The sequence below is a fragment of the Dermochelys coriacea genome, chromosome 1 (assembly GCF_009764565.3).
Source record: "Dermochelys coriacea isolate rDerCor1 chromosome 1, rDerCor1.pri.v4, whole genome shotgun sequence".
In the NCBI taxonomy this organism is placed as follows: Eukaryota; Metazoa; Chordata; order Testudines; family Dermochelyidae; genus Dermochelys; species Dermochelys coriacea.
In genome coordinates this window covers 15,889,842-15,910,587 of record NC_050068.2, presented here as the reverse complement: position 1 = coordinate 15,910,587, position 20,746 = coordinate 15,889,842, and the positions used below count along the sequence as shown (strand labels likewise).

Sequence of the window (20,746 nt, the reverse complement as noted above, 5' to 3'; positions counted from 1 at the left end):
CTTTGGCACTAAATGTAACATGAGTATGAAGTATTTTTCCAACCTATTTGACTGCTAGTTGCAGAAGGCTGATGAAGTGTAAAAAAACTAAGATGAGGAACCCTCGGGAATCCTGGAACAAGTTGACTTTCTGAATAGACAGTACTTGTGACCCTGCTTTGATTCCCAGGGATCACGCTTCTATACAGCAGTAATGTGATAAATGAAAGCGCTGAATGTTTACAAGCTTAACAATTAGGTCTCGTAAGTACCAAATACCATTTTAACTCTGTGCATTGAACCTTAGCTAAAGAAATTTCCAATTGGGGATGGATGGCAACAGCTTCCTTTGCCGGCCTAATAATTGTCACTGTAATTGTAAAAGCCGAGTCTTTGCAGTTGGTTTGAATAGGAGGCAGCAGCTGCGTTATCAGGTGATGAATTCATTGCTCTAAGTGCTGCTGTGCTCATTCCCATGTTTCAGAATTTCCTTAATTCTGGTGCGTTTGTAGCATTTGGAGAACACGAAAGCCTTAGGTTGTGATGAAAACTGTGCCACCTCAAAATCCTGAGATTGTGGAAACAGGTCTATGCAGCTTAGCTTTTAAATGAATTGACTAGAGATTTATCTTACTACAAATACCAGGACACACCTGCAGCTACATGAGAGCCAGTCACCTGGCCTTCCTCTCAGAGCTGGGAATCTGTCATATAAATGACTTTGTGGAGGCGGAGGTGAAAAGAGATGAAACATCCATGTCATTCACTTCGACTTCTTAAAACTTATTATCTATTCAGAAACACAGAGGCCTTAAAGTCAGAGGGACCCATGGGGTTGTGAGGGTGTATAATAAACAGCATCCTGTATGTACCATACACTCTAATCCAAGACAAAAGGGCAAAGTGCTCCAGTCATAAGCAAAATATATAATAAGAAAGGAGGAAAAGAAATGTGCCATGAGAAAAGCACTTTGTGTCCAAATGGGAATGTCAGTCATAACTCACGTTTATATTGAGCCTTCTTTTGTGTTGCCATCCAAGTGCTAAAAGGCTTTTGTTTGGACATGAATGTTTTACACTTCGTCTGCCACTAATTAAAAATAATAATAAAAATGTTAATAGTGCAGTTGCGCTACCTTCTCACATTCCCCTCTGTCGGATGTGACCTTTTAACAGCTGCGAATAGGTGAGCTATCACCCCCAGAGTAAACTAGTACCATACCCACATCGGTTTCTAGTGCAGATCGGATGGAGGTGAAATAGTCATTTAGAATACTTAAAATGCAGATGTTTGAAGTTATCTCTAATTCTCAACCCCAAATTCCTCTCTTAGCTGTTGGGTGACATTCAACACCATAGTTACAGTGTTTTATTAAGCTGCATGTGTGACATTTTATTTAAATTATGTTTAGCTTTTTTATTCTGATGTAAATATAATAAGCCTGTATAAAGCTAAAGGTGCCCTGACATCTAAGATTTGCATATATGCAAATTAACACACACACACACACACACACACACACACCCTATATATATATATATATATATATATGTCTGAGCTACTTTGTGAATGTGTAAATTATTTCAAGACTTCCAAATCCTCCTGCCCCAAGCAGCGGCAAGGCCAGGATGTGTAGCTGCATAGAACTTGTCTTCTGTCAATGAGCTAGATGAGATGAGAGGGAGTCTGGAGGCCTGTTAGTGTACATGAATGGGTGAGTGCTAGCAGGTGTCCGAGATGTCCAGATGGGTGGGAACTGGATGGTGCTTGTGATTAGTGGTTGGTTGAGTGCTGCAAAGTGTCTAAGGGTGCTGGATAGATGGGGGAGTAGAGGGAGTCTGGAATTGCTGATGGGTGTCTGAGGGGCTGGAGGTAGCTCGGTGTAAAGCTGGTGACTTAGAGTAGGTCTACACTTACAGTGGCATGTGCAGTACAGACACTGCATGCACAGCTAGCACAAGTATAAATAGTAGTGTGTACAACAAGGCACGTACCTGAACCTGAGGATATATACCCTACATGGCTCTCTTCATGCCCATGCAGTGCCTCCTATATATTGCTCAGGACTGCAAAATGACTCAGCTTCCAGGAGGTCTTTGTGCCTTGAACATTGTTGATAAGAACACTGTGGCTTGGCTTGACCAGATTGCATACACCAAATATAGTGCCTCCTCCTTTGTCTACACTGCTATATTTAGCAGTGTAGTGCTGGAGCCTTTCCCCTCTGCAGTGAAAGACTCCGGAAGTGGAGAAAGGCTCTGGCGGGGGGAGGCAGCGAGTAAAGGCCTTTTGGGGCTGAATATCATTCACTTAGAATCAATCATAGTGCTCTTAGGACTTGGGTGAAATTGCAGCCACCTTTATTGAACATGCTCTGTCTCTAATCTATGGTCCAGATTCTCTTCTCACTCACACAGTTTTACACCGGTGTAACAACCCCTTAGACTTCAGTGAGGTGACTCCTGACTAGCCCCATAGTAAGAGGAGAAGAGAACAGGGCTGTATCAGACCAACATCTCACATTTTTATATATGACTTGACTCTTTAGCACCATCCTTGCCCTGAGGTTGTTGATGCTCCAGGTCTGAACTGTCAGGTTCAGAGACAGAAGTTCCCAGAAGTTTGGGTGGCGGAACGGGGGGGACTGGATCTGAGCTCCTTGCTACTTTTAGGGTGGCACTATGTGTAAATACTGGTGTCAGTATAAAAAGCGTTTATGCTGTTATGTAACGCACCACTGGGGATAATGACCAGTGATGTGCTTCCTCCATGGGACAAAGACACTAAATAATGTCCCTTGTTCACTGCTGCTGCAGGTGGCATAAGGATATCTGCTGGGACTCAGCTGATGTATGAAGTTACATAATGTTTTCAAGTAGGAGACTCACATATATCCTTACAGGAGGTAAAGTGACACTTAGCAACCAAAATGCTTGAGTTCCCTTTGTGGCGCAGACAAAACAACAACTAATGAGCAAAGAAAGTTACTCTGTATTCAGAGCACTTTGTTTGACTTCCAGCTTTAAAAAAAACAAACAATGCAGACCCAAATCCTGTGGTCCTAAAGTCACTTGGGAAAGGCTTAACTGGTCTATGCCAAACTCACAAAAACTGTCCTGAATTTATTCTCTTTTCCCCTCTCTTTTCACAACAAGCTAATTAATTACCAGGACATTGTGCCCAGCTCTCCAAGTGTGAATAATTCCATGACTGAGAGTGTGACATGACTGTGGGCCAGACTCTCCTTCCCACCCAGGGGATGGGAAGACCATAACCTACGTAGACCTTGACTCCGGCTGAGGCCCAGAATGTAGAGATGAGGGCCAGTTAACACTTTTGCTCACTTTCATTTATTCTGAATATTTAAGTTGGTTAAAAATAATCACATCCTTACAGATGAGGGGCCAACTCCATCCCTTAGGTGTAAGCAGCCACCACCCAACTGACTTCAGTGAAATGGGAGCCACTTGCCTCAGGGTCGAATTTGGCCTGTTCATGTTTGGTGTCCCATGGAACAGAAGTGAATTTGGGCCTGCTGGTGTGAAATAGTGGGGAAGATGCATTTGGGGGTGAGCAGTTTGTTCTGTCATTGTTAGGGGCTCAGATACCATGGTGATGGGCGTGGTCTTAGCAACAACTCCATGGCCTCTCTCAGGCTTCTGCTCTGGTGGATAGTGCTGCTGGGACACTTTTCCCTGTTCTTGGATCTTTGAGGGTGGGGGACATTCTGTCATTGTATTCTCCAGTTGCTGTCGTACTTTAGTGGGCAGGGGTGGGATGGCTTAAGCCCCATTTATCATTGGTTATTTTTCGTGTGGGGGAGGGCAGGATTCTTACTCCTTCTTCTCCCTGTCTGCTTCCATGACCCCATCGCTGTAGTATCTCCTCAGTGGGCCCGAGGGCTCTAGTGAATTGTGCCACTTTGGTTTCCCATTGCTCTCCACTCCCAGCTTACACTTGGGAAAATCCTGCCTTAGGAAGCTCTTCTCTTCAGGGTATAGTCCATTTGCTACATCCCTGCTTTTAGCTCATTTTCTGGCAGAGGGAACTGCTTGGGCAATGTCATGATGTTAGGGGCTGGTGGTGTGCGGTCCCTCTTTGTCATGCTAGCCAAGGAGAGGTAATTTCAGCATGAGCACCCCCACTGGAGTACTCTTCTGGGGAGGTCCAGCCACAGGCTTTCTGCTTGTCCTGTTCATTGATAAACTAAAACCCAACTCATTCTATGACACAGTCCAGGAAAAGCCAAGGAATGAATAGAGGTGGAAACCGAGCTACTGTCTCACCCATTTGTATTGGCCCCTCCAATACTGAGGCACACTGGCAAGGTGGTGTTGGGGGAAGCTTGGGCTGCGGTTACTGGAGTGGTGCATTTTATGTAAGTAAAAAGAAAAGGAGTACTTGTGGCACCTTAGAGACTAACAAATTTATTTGAGCATAAGCTTTCGTGAGCTACAGCTCACTTCATCCGATGCATTCAGTCACGAAAGCTTATGCTCAAATAAATTTGTTAGTCTCTAAGGTGCCACAAGTACTCCTTTTCTTTTTGCGAATACAGACTAACACGGCTGCTACTCTGAAACCTGTCTTTATGTAAGTAGGGGACTTCATTTTCTAAGGCTATCAGTCTGGCTTCTTTCACCCGCCCTAATCTTCACTTTTAAAATAAGACAGAAATAATCAGAGACTTGCCATAGTATAAAGGGATAAGAATAGGACCAAAGGAACTAGCTGTACATGGTGGCACAAAGAACCTTCTTTGTGGGATAGAGACAGACTCATTGAGGAGATAGCCGTGAATGTAAATAAGGAGCAGAATGGAGGTGATAAACTTAGGAGGCATGTGTTTAAAATACGGCTAAAAATTACATGATTGAAGTTATTGAGCCAAACCTGCACCCCTTTAACGGAAGCAAAACTCCCAGTGGAGTCAGTGGAGGTCCTGGGAGTGAGCTAAATCAGCAGGAGCTTTGCCGCAGTAGAATCTGTGTAAGGGCTTCAAGATCTGGCCTTTTCTTCGTAGGACAGCACGTAGATCCCCCTCCTCTGTTAATGGTACTGATCACACTCCATCCTCCTTTTCAGGTACGACAGCTTTGGCCGCCTGACCAACGTCACCTTCCCCACAGGCCAAGTCAGCAGCTTCCGCAGTGATACCGACAGCTCAGTGCACGTCCAGGTAGAAACCTCCAGCAAGGACGACGTTACCATAACAACCAATCTGTCAGCATCAGGCGCCTTCTACACCCTCCTGCAAGGTGAGCCAAGTGACTGCCCCTACCCCAGGTTCAACTGTATGCCAACGATTACACAGCAGGAAACAGACATCTTAATAATCCCAGCACCAGAAAAACCTTCCATCCAGAGCTCTGCAACATGCTGGTGCACACCCACTTGCACCTACTTACCAAAGCAACAGGAAACATTACAGGGCTCGCTGTCGATTCTGCAGCTGGTTTTCCTCTTGGTTCTCAGTTGGTTGCCGAGCTGTGCAATGCTATACTCCCTCATCATTACCATTATTATTCAAACCCAGGGGCTAGCTAAACCTGACTGTTCCTCCGGTAGACCAGTTACTTCACTCTTTTAATGGCTTCCCGCTTAAAAAGTCATTGTGTGTCCCACCAGAGTAGGTTTCAATTAAGGAAGCTGAGTATTGGGGATTGGTATTCTTTGTGCAATGTGCACTGAGCACCATCCAGGGAAACAACAAGTACACGGTCCCTGCCCCCAAGAGTCTGTGCACAAAGTGGAGGGGGGGCAGCAGGAAGGAAGAATGAGTGATGCGGGGATGCGTGCAAGATAGTTAATTAGCACAGTGATTGCTGCATGTGCTGGGCCAGATCCGCAGCTGGTGTAAATTGGCACAGCTCTGCTGACTTTGCTAGGAGGGACAGGTAGGGAGGGGTAATGTTAGGGAAGTAGTGGGGGGGAGAAAGAGGTGGCAAGTAAGGGAGTAGAGAGTGTGGAAGGAAGGATGAGGTGGGAGGAAAGCAGGGGGTAAGGCACTGTGATCAAAGCAGAAGTTTTCACTCCAGAAGCAATTGTAGATGTCAAGAGTGTTTTCCTGAAGCTGAGGATCTGAAGGTTAGCCTCGCTCCGTGGGGGCTCGGGCTGTGCTCAGTCTAGGTCCCTGGGGGCTGGCAAGCCCTCTGCATTCCCCACTCCCTGCTGGCTCGGGTGAAGGGCCAGCAAGCTCTGTCTCACCCCCATTCTGCTAACTCCTGCTCTGGGCCCAGTGAAGATGCTTGGGGTCAAATACAAGTTTTCACCTTTGTATGGAAGGAAATGTCTCAGTCAACCCAGGAGTCACATTTATATTGGTTCCTTAAAAAACGGATGTCTGGGTAGTTAATTTCCTTTTTTTTTCTATGGCAAAAGGTAATCTCCTGCATAGGAAACTGTTTCCTATGTCTGTGAACACCTTCCCTGGCCACGGAGAAAGCAATCTGGGGCCCAGGCCTCGTCAGGCTGTACCTTACATTGCCCTAGGGCATACCTGGTGTGCGGTGACTTTTCCTTGTGCACTGCAGAACACAGGCCAACTGAAATCCTAACTAGCCTAGCCAAAAGTCCACGCATGTCTGGCAGATACTCAGATGTGAGGTTGGCTTCACCTCAGGAGCCTAATTAAGCAATAGAACCCGCTGTTGGGGGCTCTTTAGTGAGATAATTGACTGCGATGTGATTTATGCCTCCTGAGCCAAAGGCCAATAAATTGCCCAATAAATCTCATTGTGGCGTCCCCCAACAACACCGGACAAGGCAGGGCAAAAGGCCATTTTTAATAGTTTGAAATGACAGACGGTGTTTTTGGCTCACAGAGCAGATTGAGTGGGGAAATGAGCTTTTCCCAAATGAAGTGAACTTTCTGGTACGTTAGCTTTCTTGCAGAGTCAGGAAGGTGTGTGCAGTCCCATCAGGAACAAATCCTGATTAGCCATGTTTGCAAGGGCCGCCTACAGAGCGATTCTAGGCCAGGGCACAGTTGGGCAGCCTACTTTAAAAGATGCAACAATGCTTTTTCCGTCGCTCAGCCAGAAGTAGCTTTCTGCCAGGGGACAGAAAAGAGGTTTCAGGAAGAAATTGTTAGAGAGATCTAGTCTGCATGTTGGCCCATAAACCAAGCGCGTTAGCCTGCCAGATGCCTAACACACTCAGCTAACTCACAACATGGAGTGAGATTATATGGTAGAGGTGATATTACGCCTTTGGCCTAGTGGTCTCCCAGGTAGAGAGCACAGAAAATTCCAAAACAGCAAGTGCTCGGAGGGGGAACCACTTGTTCCAAGGCAGTGGGACAGTGATACAGGGAGCAGCACAGGGTGGCTGAACAGAGGTTTCTGGAGTATGCCATGTGCAGATCAACCAGCGCTTGGCTGAGGAGCAGCAGCAATTTACTGTCTTGTGTGTGCCACTCCACGATAGTGGGTGCAGCCACATCTGCTCTGGGGTTTTAAGACTATCTCTCTTTCTCTCAGTGGTTGTTCAGGAGAGAATGTATGGTACTGACAGAACACTTAGCATGAGCCCTGGCATGGTTGGTTGGTGCAGAGCTTCATGATGAACCCCAAACTGGCTTTGAACATTTCATGAACCTTTTCAAGAAACCCAGACTGAGTTCTGAGCAGACTCAGGCTGAACCAAATGCAAAACTGGGCTGATATATGGTTTGATGCAGGACTGACAGTGTGACACTGAGCAGAACCAAAATCCACACTGAGGCTGGCATAAAACCCTGCTCACAAAGACAGCTGGATTTCACAGAGCTCCAGGGAAAAGCCCTCTTGCTAGCTCTAGGGGAGAGTCTCCATCAGGGTAAAAGGTGGAGGTAAAAGGTCCAGAGTTTTATTCCCGGGGCTGTGTGCTACTGACAACCATGCTCTTGGGGTTGGATGCACCAGTGGAGGCTGCTAATGTGGAGCAGGGCGAACATAAAGTGTCCTGAGATTCCCACAGATGGCGTCCCCATCTGTGCTGCATAAAGCTGCGAGAGACAGCTCTATCACTTCCTGCACCAGAACCCCCCCATCCTGGTGAGGAGGCGGGGGGATGTTGGATGTGAGGAGGGCAGAGGAGCAGAGTGAGTCTCTGCTATGCCTGATTCTCCACTGGCATAAGTTAAATTTGCTATGCTGCAGCTCTTACGCCAAGGCTGGGCAGCTGAGAATCAGGGAGCCCTGCCAGTCCCCTGACAGGCCTCCGTCTCCAATGCTCCTGGGGACTCAAGGCCTTGGTGTCTACGGGCCAGATCCAGAGCCTGTTGAAGTTCAATGGAAAGACTCCTATTGGCTTTGATTGTGCAGTTGGGATATTCAAAGGGCTTTGGGTCTGCAGTCCTGGATCACTGCAGTACTTGGATATGCACTGGTAAATTCCAGTGTCACTGCAGTAATGGTGTCAGTCTATCACTTAGTTATCTGCATGCATGTGGCTTATCTGGTACTGCTGAGATCATTGGAAAACTCCATTTGGCTACAGAGGGTGCTGGATCAGGCCCATAATGAAAGATACCAGCCAGCTTTAGGCTTCCTCTCCTAATTGAATCCTGTTGTGTCATTTGCCAATATATCCTAGGCTGAGGAGAGATGATAATTTTGCTCTGACCTGATTTCCCCTTTAGCTGCAGGAGAGCAGCTAGTGAACAAATGTAACTTGCTTCAAAATAGAAAAACGGTTTTCATGAATTTTTAAAGGGATTTTTGTATTCACAATTAGGTATTTACAGCAGCCAGGGAGACAGAGATGGTAGCATTCCCCAGCCTTCACTGCATAATGGGTTTTGAGCAACCCTTTCGCAGTGAGTGGAGCCCAAACCCTCCAAGGGCTTCTCCGCGAGGTGCTTGGAAACTGTGAATTTTGATGGGGTTTCTGCCTGGTTTTCTCCTGGGGGGAGCCTGGGGAGGGAAGGCAGGAATATTGCCCTTCCCCTCCACTTCTGAACTGGTGGGGTTTGATCCATGGAATCTGTAGATCTCCTAAGATCCCTTTCAGGATCCAGTGGAGGCCATAAGGAAGCCCTGTGCCTATACACTCTCGCCTGACCCACAGCACTTGTTGGTGCCTCAGAGTCCTCTTTCAGGGTAGACGAGAGCACATCATTGGGCAAACAGTTAGCATTGAGTGACAGTGAGAATCCCCACTGCTTAGGGTGGAGGAACAAAGCTGAGGAGAGCAGCTGGCTCCACTTGCAGAACCTGGTCTCCACCGAAGGAGGTTGCAAGGCTTAATATAAACAGACATATTTTCAAAATTACATATCTATGTACAGATAAATAGAGGCAGATATTTCAGGATTATTTTAAGATTTAAAGTTACAAACAATGGACACACATGAGCTTCAGAAAGGATAGAATTCAGGACCTTCAGCAGCAAAATCCCACCAGCCCCATTATGTGAGCTAAAGGAATAACTCTGTTAGCTGAAAGAGAGTAGCAGGCTTTTATCCTAGTTGCAGCCAGCCCGTACAGGGAGACCTGAACACACACGCTATGCCAGAGTATTACACATTATTCCCCTGTCATCTTGGTTAACCTGCATAACGGTTTTTGTGCAAGTGCGTGCAGTCCAGAAAGTGAAGCTTTCTCTAGTCATGAAAAGAAATGGACAATTCCCAAACAGACATTAATAGTGAACAGTAAAGGTGAGTGTTAAAAGGCATCAACAAGCTTGGCAATAATTCAGGTAAGGGAAATAATTAAATGTGGGTTTCTGTCATCAGTCACTGGCTTGAGCCCATCTCTTACCTTTCTACAGACCAAGTCCGAAACAGCTACTACATCGGCGCCGATGGCTCTCTCAGGCTGATGCTTGCTAACGGCATGGAGGTAGCACTGCAGACTGAACCTCACCTGCTGGCTGGCACCGTGAACCCGACAGTGGGGAAGAGGAACGTGACCCTGCCCATCGACAATGGCCTCAATCTGGTTGAGTGGAGGCAGCGGAAGGAGCAAGCTAGAGGGCAGGTTACCGTCTTTGGACGCAGGCTGAGGGTGAGCAACAGGCAGTACGGGTGACGCTTGATTTTATCTTTCAGGCATACTCAGTCTCACGGTAGAGCATGGCAGGACCCAGTTGCAATGAATATAATTGGGATTTTTTATTGAGCCTGGAGGATGGACAGACCCTGTAGTTCTATCTGTATCCCTAGCTGAGACAGTCTTTATTACTTCTCCCTATGTCCTGACTGAGCTATCGTGGATGGCACTGCTAGTTCCCCAGCAGGTCCTATGTATTATGTGGAAAGCCACACATCCAAACCACACATAATGGGCATGTTCAGTGCACACATAAGAACACAGGTGCACAGAGCTGCACATGTATTTCCAGTTGCACTAGGCCAGTGGTTCCCAAACTTGTTCCGCTGCTTGTGCAGGGAAAGCCCCTGGCGGGCTGGGCCAGTTTGTTTACCTGCCACGTCCCAGGTTCAGCCGATCGCGGCTTCCAGTGGCCACAGTTCGCTGCTCCAGGCCAAAGGGGGCTGCTGGAAGCAGCGGCCAGTACGTCCCTCGGCCCGCGCCGCTTCCTACAGCTCCCATTGGCCTGGAGCTGCGAACCACGGCCACTGGGAGCCGCGATCGGCTGACCCTGCAGATGCAGCAGGTAAACAAACTGGCCCGGCCCACCAGGGGCTTTCCCTGCACAAGCAGTGGAACAAGTCTGGGAACCACAGCAGGCAGTCCGAAAATCTTCCTATTTCCTTAAATTTGCCACTCTGCTGACTGCATTGAGGAGCTGAGTCTGTGGGATTCTTGGAACGTGCATTTGCGCACCTACAGAGAATGCCATGCCCGCCAAAAGCCCATCTTCTAACTCTTGTTCTCCCTTTCAGGGGGGCGCAGAGTTTCTGTGCTTGTGAATGACATGTTTGGAAAATACAGCTGTGCACACGACAATGTACTTTATGTACTAGTTGGAGCCTTTTAAAGATCTACCCAATAAGCCTGTAATTCCATTGCTGATTAAGCTGTAATAATAATATTGACTACACGGCCGTATGAGCAGCAACTCCTGGAGTCGAGGGCTCTGAGCAGCTCAGAGGTAGTGCTCAGCACTTGATAGGATCAAACCTTCCGAGAGTGATGCTCAGAGTGTTGGTTAATGTCACTAGAGAGATGGGATTCGAGCAGTTATTTATGCACACTTGGGCTATGCAGTAAATAACAACACACAGGTCTCAGAATATAAATGTTCTGCTCCTTGCTTCTTATCCTCTCCTCTTTCCTGCTGTGTGCCCCTTGCCACTCCTAGGTCATTTCTACTCTTCACTCAAATAAACACACACTTGTTGTACACTCTGCCTGTACATAAAGCCACTCCTGACTTTGTCCTCCGACATGAACATTACCTCAGACCATTCAGTTTCCTTCATTACCAAGAGAGAAAATTTTTGCAAGCAGAAGTCATTGGGAGCTGGGCATGTGCATCTGAATCCTCCTCATTAGAAGCTGCTTTTGTGCATGTGGATCAGTTGGCTCAAATTTTCTTTTTCCATGTAATACATAATGAAATTAGCAAACACGTTCTCTGAGGATAGACAGGCTTGCAAAACCTATAGCTGTGTAAAAGCCTTTTGGGGTTCACAGCAACTTTCACCGATTTTTGCCCCATTCTGACTAATAGCCATTGATGGACTTATGCTCCAGGAATTTATCTAGTTCTTTTTATTATACTCTCTCCTGTCAGCTTAGAGCATCTTCACCAGACGTGCTGCAATGGCACAGCAATGCAATGCCGCTGCAGCGCTGTATGTGTAGACATGCCCTAAAACTCTGCTTCCGTCCTTCTGTTTTCTTAAATTGTTCATGCAAGGCCAACAAGTGGGAGAGGAAAGTGTGTGGCTGGTGGATCTGTTGGGAGTGGGGGGGGGGGAAATGTGACACTAACATGTTTGCTGCCATCACATAGATCACTCTGCTTTGTACGTTCCATCCCTGTCATCTACCTGTTGTCTGTCTGATCTGTTTAGATGGAAGCGCTTGGGGATAGGGATTGTCTATTACTGATCAGACTGTACAATCTATTACTGATCTGTACAGTGCCCAGCTCAATAGAACCCCCTTCTTAGTTGGTCCCTATGTTGATCCACGAGCCATAACAGCCAGCGTACTGAGGGGGAGAATTCACAGTGTAGGCTGCATGGTGCAACAGTATCCACAGACTAGTAGATCTACCCCTCTGTAAGTCTGTGAAAGGAAGAGCTAAGGAATCTATCCACCAGGGATCCTGTATATTCAGGCTTTGCACAGGGGAGAGGATTTGGCCCCTAACACGTGTTAATTTTCAGCTTCACTGATCCACTGTGTGTAACAGTGTTTGTCAGCCTTCTTCGTAGTTCCAGCTTTGCTGACCTGTCTGTTTGTGCGTCATCAGTCTGCAGCCCTTGCAGCAAACCTTTACCTTTACGTATCCTGCACGGACTCAATGAAAGCTTCCATGCTCTAATTGGCCCTATCGGTGCAACAGATTGATGGTCTTGCTGGTTGGCTGGCTGCAAATTCCACTCCGCCAATTACAAATGGCAGTGTGCAGGCTCCGTCCCAAATTGGAATGTTAGCTAGAACACTGCTCCTGATAATGTAGCTCATTTTTTTCTTTTTACGAGCATGAACTTTTTAATAAAGAAGGATGTAAAATAATCTCTGGCGGTAGAGCACGTGGGATGGCTGACAATTACAGAACTGTCTGCTTAATCAGTTTTATTTATGTAACCAGGGAAACACCCATTGAGAATAGTCTCATATTTACCAGGATGCTGGCTGCAAGATAGCAGCCACGGAAACATTAGTTGTCACAACACTACATCTCATCACAGCCTGCATTACTGCAGAGATCTCGGAGATGATGTTGCTAACCATTACCGAACAATTAAAACATTCTAACCTCATGCCCAGAATATCTATAAAGAGAGCAAGCCCAGACTTGGACACACCAATAACCACAACTTATTTGCCATGGGAATTTATTGCAGGCAATACTTTTTCTGTCAGTTGTGTTCAGTAAACCCCTAGAGAAGGAGCTCTGATTACAGATGTGCCATTTGCACTCTTATAGTTAAGGTTGCCTCTGCGTTTTCATTATGAATCCTCATTTTCAGGGCTTTATGACTCACATGCAAAGGCTGGCTCCAGAGGATGTTGATGCTCATTATTTTGACAATATTTTTAGCTACAGGAGACCCAAAGGAAGGTTAAAAGTCAATGCTGGTAATGAGTGACACTTCAATTCCAAAGCATGCTCACCTGTTTTATTGATCTATTCTGGGCTGCAAGTCTGGAGTTTGTTAGTGTCCCTCACATTAACTGGAGGATATTTAATTATGTATAAAGGTGGGAAGAGTATATTTTAGATTTAAATGTAGAGATGCTCACCCAGATCTCAGTCCTGAAGACGCTGGTTAAGTACATGGGACCAGATTTTAATGGTAGCTGTGTGCCGAACTCTCATTGATTTAAATAAGAGATAGGTGTCTTAATACCTTTAAAAATCTATCCCATGGTCAAGTGCTTTGATGGGCTACAGCATTCAGTATTATTCAGGGTCAAGCTCACAGGACAGAGGGTTGACACAAGATTTATATTTATAAATCTAAGGAAATAACATATTGTTGCTGGACCACATCTAGAAGTCAGTATTTGGTCCTTACTTGGGCAAACTCCCATTGAAGCTAATGGGATGTTGCCTGTGTAAAGACTTACAGCAGTGGTGGGCAATCTGCGGCCCTCGGACCGCACGTGACCCATCAAGGTAGTTAGGGTAGTCCGCTGACAGGCCATGAGACAGGGTTTACATTGACCGCCTGCAGGCATGGCTGCCCGCAGCTCCCAGTGGCCGCAGTTCGCTGTTCTCAGCCAATGGGAGTTGTGGGAAGCGGAGGCTGGGCTTTTGGCTGATTTCCTGTTTCTCCCATTACCCATTTACAGTCCATTTTAAATGCAAAGTAGGCTGTCATGGGATAAGAGGGAAGATGCTCTAATGAATTGGTAACTGGTTAAAAGATAGGAAACAAAGGATAGGAATAAATGCTCAGTTTTCAGAATGGAGAGAATAAATAGTGGTTTCCCCCAGGGGTCAGTTCTTCGACCAGTCCTATTCACCATATTCATAAATGATCTTGAAAAAGGGGTAAACAGTGAGGTGGCAAATTTGCAGATGATACAAAATTACTAAAGATAGTTAAGACTCAGGCAGGTTGCAAAGAGCAACAAAAGGATCTCTCAAAACTGGGTGACTAGGCAACAAAATGGCAGATGAAATTTAATGTTGATAAATGCAAAGTAATGCACATTGGAAAGCATAATCCTAACTATAACCTATAAAATGATGGGATCTAAATTAGCTGTCACCACTCAAGAAAGAAATCTTGGAGTCATGTGAACAGTTCTCTGAAAACATCCACTCAATGTGCAGCGGCAGTCAAAAAAGCGAGCAGAATGCTGGGACTAATTAAGAAAGGGATAGATAATAGGACAGAAAATATCATGTTGCCGCTATATAAATCCATGGTAAACCCATTTCTTGAATACTATGTGCAGATGTGGTCGCCCCATCTCAAAAAAGATGTATTGGACTTGGAAAAGGTTCAGAAAACGGCAACAAAAATGATTAGGGGTATGAAACAGCTTCCGTATGAGGAGAGATTAATAAGACTGGGACTTTTCAGCTTGGAAAAGAGATGGCTAAGGGGAGATATGATTGAGGTCTATAAAATCATGACTGGTGTAGAGAAAGTAGATAAGGAAGTGTTGTTTACTCCTTCTCATAACACAAGAAGTAGGGGTCACCAAATGAAATTAATAGGCAGCAGGTTTAAAACAAATAAAAGGAAGTATTTCTTCACCCAACGCACAACCAACCTCCGGAACTTCTTGCCAGAGGATGTTGTGAATCCCAAGACCATAACAGGGTTCAAAAAAGAACTAGATAAATTCATGGAGGATAGGTCCATCGATGGCTATTAGCCTGGATGGGCAGGAATGGTGTCCCTAACCTCAGTTTGTCAGAAGCTGGGAATGAGCGACAGGAAATAGATCACTTGATAATTACCTGTTCTGTTCATTCCCTCTGGGGCACCTGGCACTGGCCACTATCGGAAGACAGGATACTGGGCTAGATGGACCTTTGGTCTGACCCAGTAGGGCTACTCTTATGTTCTTATTATCTACCTTGGTTCCACATTAGCCCTTTCTTTTCCTCAGGTCAGGCTCTCCATTTACCTTTGTTATCCATCACCTCGGTGTCATTGTCAACATTGCCCTCTCTTCCTCTTCCTCCTGTATCTTCTTTGTCTGTAAATCTTCATCTTCTGCCTGCACACGCACATCCCTGCCTCAGCTCCATCTTTGCCCATCCATGCCTTTTACTTTCTCTCACCTCAGCTAATGAGACTCTCTCCTTTACCCTCCCAGAGTCCCAGCTCTCCACACTCCATCAAGTGTAGAACATCACCCCCCACCTTCTCACACGAAAGCACCATCACATAATTTCCTTCTTCAGTCAACTCTTCTGTAGGCTGCCTATTTCATGATCCACTGCCCTTCTGCTTCTAAGAACCATGCATAGACTATCTCCAGCCTGCTTCATGGTCCTGGTCTCTGGCACTGGCACTCTCTGCTTAATGCAATGCAGTATTGTCCCTGCTCGTGCGATCTCTCGCTGTTTGGAACAGCCTTCCTGTAGTTCTCACTCCTGCATTTCAATTTTGACTATGGACAAACTATATCTTGTCTCCTTTTACCTAGACAAAATAATTTCTCTTCCCTCTACTGTTAGTTATTTATCTCTGTAGTCCCTCCGAAAAACAGAACCAGAGGGAATTCAGAAGTTACTGAAAAGTAACAGGCCAAGATCAAACCTAGGTCAGGGCTGAGCACCACATCTCATTCAATTTAGGAGTCCTGATTTTATCCAGAGTAGGATGGAATAACTGTCCCTACCAGCCAGCTCTCAATGTGTGTATTTTTTGGTTTTGCACAATGCTTAGATACAACAGTAAAGTGGCTTTATAAATTCTTAGACACACGTAGCTAAACAGTAGTGTATTATCCGTTATTATCTGTAGTTCTTTGGGATACGGTCTCTGAACAAAAATACATTTCTCCTTTTACCTTTGAAATATATATGATCTGGCCTTCAACTGAAAGCTCAAAGGGAATTGAGGCAACAGGAATGTAATTACCCATGGTGGGATGGCCAGGACATTGGGGTTAACAACCCCAACTCTTGTTGGCAATAGAGTCATGAGGTCTTTAATGACTACAGATGGTCAGGGCCTCCATATTACATTTCATAGGAAAGCCTGTACCACCAGCTAATTCAGGACTGACTCAAGGGATGAATTGTACCTGATGAATAATCCATACTGTTCCTTGCAGCATTTGCAACCACAATGACTCAATACCATGCCCTTTTTTAAATGTATGAACTCTGACATCCATGAAAGTGAGGGACTTGGATGACCCCAGCACAGTGCAGACAAGCACCTTGCAAGCTTCCCCAGCAAAATTTTATCAGCATATCTTCATGCAAACTTACGTCATCTGTGAGCAGAGGGTGTGTGATGGTTTTGCGGTACAGCCAACACTCTATGCTCTATGGCAGGACTTTCCAATGTACTCAACACTGTGCTAACTGTGCACCCACTGACGTCACGGGTTACAACTCCAGCTGACTTGAGTGGAAGCAGAGTTAGGCCAACAGTGAATATATTTGAAAATTTCTCCCTAAGACAATTAATACATAGGTCTGTGTAGTTCTGGGACTGATCCAAAGAAGTGTTTGGTGGGGGAGGGGCTATAATTTGCCAAATAAACCCATTTGTGCGTTTCTAATTCTTTTTCTTCCTCTGCCTTCTAGGTTCATAACAGAAACCTGCTGTCCCTCGACTTTGATCGTGTGACAAGAACAGAAAAAATCTATGATGACCATCGCAAGTTCACTCTACGGATCCTGTATGACCAAACAGGCAGACCTAGCCTCTGGTCTCCTAGCAGCAGGTTGAATGGAGTTAACGTGACTTATTCCCCAGGGGGACACATTGCAGGGATCCAGAGGGGAACTATGTCAGAAAGGATGGAATACGATCAGGCTGGCAGAATTATATCCAGGATTTTTGCTGACGGAAAATCATGGAGCTACACTTACTTAGAGAAGGTATGTGTTCTCTTGTCACTTATTGACGGCTACTCACTGTGTTTGCTAATTTAGGGCTAGATTCTCAGGTGGCGTAAAATGATTTCACTCCTTTGACATCAGTGGTGTGACACTGATTTACACCAATGGGGATCTGATCCTTAGAGTCTAATACACAGACATCTATATAATCTACCTATTTTAAGATGCATATAACTGTAGAAAGTAAGCCCAGACAACAGTTAAAGTTAACACTGATCATCGCCCAAAGGGCAATATTCTCTGTCCAACCCCACCCCCATCTGCATGTGTTTTAACCCTTCAAAGCTTTGATTATTTAGATATAATAGTCCTTTGCTGAGCTGGATGTAACTGGAGTCTCCAGTAAAAACAAATTATATTCTAGTCAAGTTACAGATACCATTAGTGCTAATAAAGATAAGAGTGCACTTATTTTGGATGTTCCATACAATGTAGAACCAACAATCCATAAAGTCTAGCATCCCGCCCTCTGCAAAGCCACATAGGAAGTATGTGTGGCAGGGGCAGGTGGGGAAGGAGAGAGACCAATCCATCTAGCCGGTTATGGAATGCTCTTTGATGGGTGAGAAATGCCTTTCTCTTTGCTGCAGGGATCAGTAGGAGATTTAATCATAACATTATCCATCCTCCTTTTAATCCATCTGTGAGCTTTTTGGGGCAGGAATTGTGTCTGCCTATGTGTTTGTACAGCACCTAGGACAGTGAGGTCCTGCATTTAGGCTCTACAATTATATAAATAATAAATGAGGATAAAGCATCAAATTGTATCCCAGTATGTGCATTACGTGCAAGTGAGTTAGAGAACTGAGTTAAGAAATTTGCGGTAAAAGTGGCAAGTAGCAGATGAGTTTCTTTTGTCGGCAGACGGACAGGGTTGCCTGTTTGCCCCAAGGTGGCAAATGGGGAAGTGAACTTGGGAGAGTTGGCTGGGGGTATTTTTATATCAATCCTAACCAGGGATCCCTGGTTCTCTGCCTTCAGTGCAAACCTTACACCAGTGCCTATTACCCTTTCTGATTCTCTTCTGACCACATCTGATCACTACTGAAGTGAGTCTCTCGCTGAGTGTGTACCTCTCGCTACTTAAGCTTATTGTTATAATTATTATTTGTTCTGATGCCCACCGCCAGTGTCTTAAGTGCTGTACAGACATGAAAGAAAGTAGATTCTATCACCACCCGCGGGTGCTAAGTATTGTACAGACACAAAATAAGGTAGAAATCCCAGCATGAAGAGCTGACGCTGAACACTATAAAACAGGGACAGAGGGAAGGGGAAAGGAGAGGATCAACCAAGTAAAATGGCCAGATGGTGATTGGCCACATATTAGTTCCTCTGTGAGGTCTGCAGGCCACTTAAATTATGCTGGCCACATATGCACTATGAGGTGAAGGCTCGATATCCCATGTTCTGAAATACTTTACGCTCTGAAAAATTGAGAATGATCATGCCTTAAAATTAAGAAAATAATTCATTCATTTTCCCCTCCAATTCTAGTCCATGGTGCTGCTCCTCCACAGCCAGAGACAGTACATCTTTGAGTTTGATAAGAATGATCGATTGTCATCCGTCACCATGCCCAATGTCGCACGGCAGACCTTAGAAACCATCCGGTCCATCGGATACTACAGGAACATCTACCAGCCTCCAGAGGGCAATGCCTCAGTCATTCAGGATTTCACTGAGGAAGGGCAGCTCCTTCACACCTTGTACTTGGGAACAGGAAGGCGTGTCATCTACAAGTATGGCAAGCTGTCCAAGCTAGCTGAAATGCTCTATGACACCACTAAGATTGGCTTCACCTACGATGAAACTGCTGGCATGTTGAAGACAATAAACCTGCAGAATGAAGGGTTCACCTGTACTATCAGATACAGGCAGATAGGCCCACTCATTGACCGCCAGATTTTCCGCTTCACTGAGGAAGGCATGGTGAATGCACGCTTCGACTACAATTATGATAACAGTTTCAGGGTGACAAGCATGCAAGCAGTGATCAACGAGACACCATTACCCATCGATCTCTACAGATACGATGATGTGTCGGGCAAAACGGAGCAATTTGGTAAATTTGGGGTCATCTACTACGACATCAATCAGATTATCACCACTGCCGTCATGACTCACACTAAGCACTTCGACGCCTATGGCAGGATGAAGGAGGTCCAGTATGAAATATTCAGATCACTCATGTACTGGATGACTGTGCAGTACGACAACATGGGGAGAGTGGTGAAAAAGGAGCTGAAGGTTGGACCATATGCAAACACGTCGAGGTACTCTTATGAGTATGATGCTGATGGCCAGCTGCAGACAGTGTCTATCAATGACAAACCACTCTGGCGTTACAGTTATGACCTCAATGGAAACCTCCATTTGTTGAGTCCTGGGAACAGTGCCCGTCTTACCCCCCTAAGGTATGACCTCAGGGACAGGATTACGAGATTGGGGGATGTGCAGTACAAAATGGATGAAGATGGCTTCCTGAGACAAAGGGGAAATGACATTTTTGAGTACAACTCAGCAGGCCTGCTCATTAAAGCGTACAATAAAGCGAGTGGATGGAGCGTAAAATATCGCTATGATGGCCTCGGAAGAAGAGTTTCCAGCAAAACTGCCCATGGCCACCATTTACAGTTCTTCTATGCAGACCTGACCAACCCCACTAAGGTCACCCATTTGTACAACCATTCAAGTTCCGAAATCACCTCCCTCTACTATGATCTCCAAGGCCACCTCTTTGCCATGGAGCTCAGCAGCGGAGATGAGTTCTACATAGCCTGTGATAACATCGGGACCCCTCTGGCAGTCTTCAGTGGAACGGGCTTAATGATCAAGCAGATTCTGTACACAGCATACGGGGAGATCTACATGGACACCAATCCCAATTTCCAGGTCATCATCGGATACCATGGAGGTCTGTACGACCCCCTCACTAAACTCATCCACTTGGGGCGGCGAGACTATGATGTGTTAGCTGGGCGGTGGACAAGCCCAGACCACGATATGTGGAAACAGCTGAGCAACAACAACATAATGCCTTTCAACCTTTATATGTTCAAAAACAACAACCCTATTAGCAAAGCTCAGGATATCAAATGTTACATGACAGGTAAGACTTCTCTTGGTTTCTTTTTAATTAGTGTATACGCAGGCTGGTTTTTGCTCATTTGGTGGATAGGTTTCTTTTCCTTCAACAATCCAGCCATCGTAGGGTCTTCCAGCCTAGACAGAGACTGAATTTCTCTTTAAAAAGGAAAAGAAAACACAATAGAGTCTTCCATACTAGAAACTGGCCTGAATTTCTAATGTAAATAACAAACAGAATTTAAAAAAAAACAGAAACCCACACCAAACTTTTCAGTTCTTCTTTGCATATCAATAAACAAAAGAGGGCACAAGCCCAATATATTTTTCCTTTGCAGGTCACCTTTAACCCTTCCACAGCTGGATCACTGGCTGCATACACAGTACTCATGAAAAATTTAAGCCAAGAACTGCACATCTACCGAACAGGTTTTCTTTTTTTCTTCCTTCCTGCTCTTTTTATTTTTCCCTTTATTTTGTTTCTAATTGTTCATTTCCTCAAACAAC

At 45.4% G+C, this 20,746-nt stretch overlaps 1 protein-coding gene across 3 annotated transcripts in view; it reads left to right on the top strand.

The window, feature by feature from the left end:
- Positions 1-20,746, top strand: part of TENM4 (teneurin transmembrane protein 4) — a 1,775,651-nt gene that overhangs the window by 1,733,075 nt on the left and 21,830 nt on the right. For all 3 annotated transcript variants that reach the window (XM_043504093.1, XM_038368402.2, XM_043504094.1), the window contains 4 exons: positions 5,066-5,238; positions 9,737-9,972; positions 16,835-17,131; positions 18,650-20,264. In XM_043504093.1, coding sequence (XP_043360028.1) covers positions 5,066-5,238; positions 9,737-9,972; positions 16,835-17,131; positions 18,650-20,264 — 2,321 coding nt within the window. The remainder of the gene's footprint in view (positions 1-5,065; positions 5,239-9,736; positions 9,973-16,834; positions 17,132-18,649; positions 20,265-20,746) is intronic.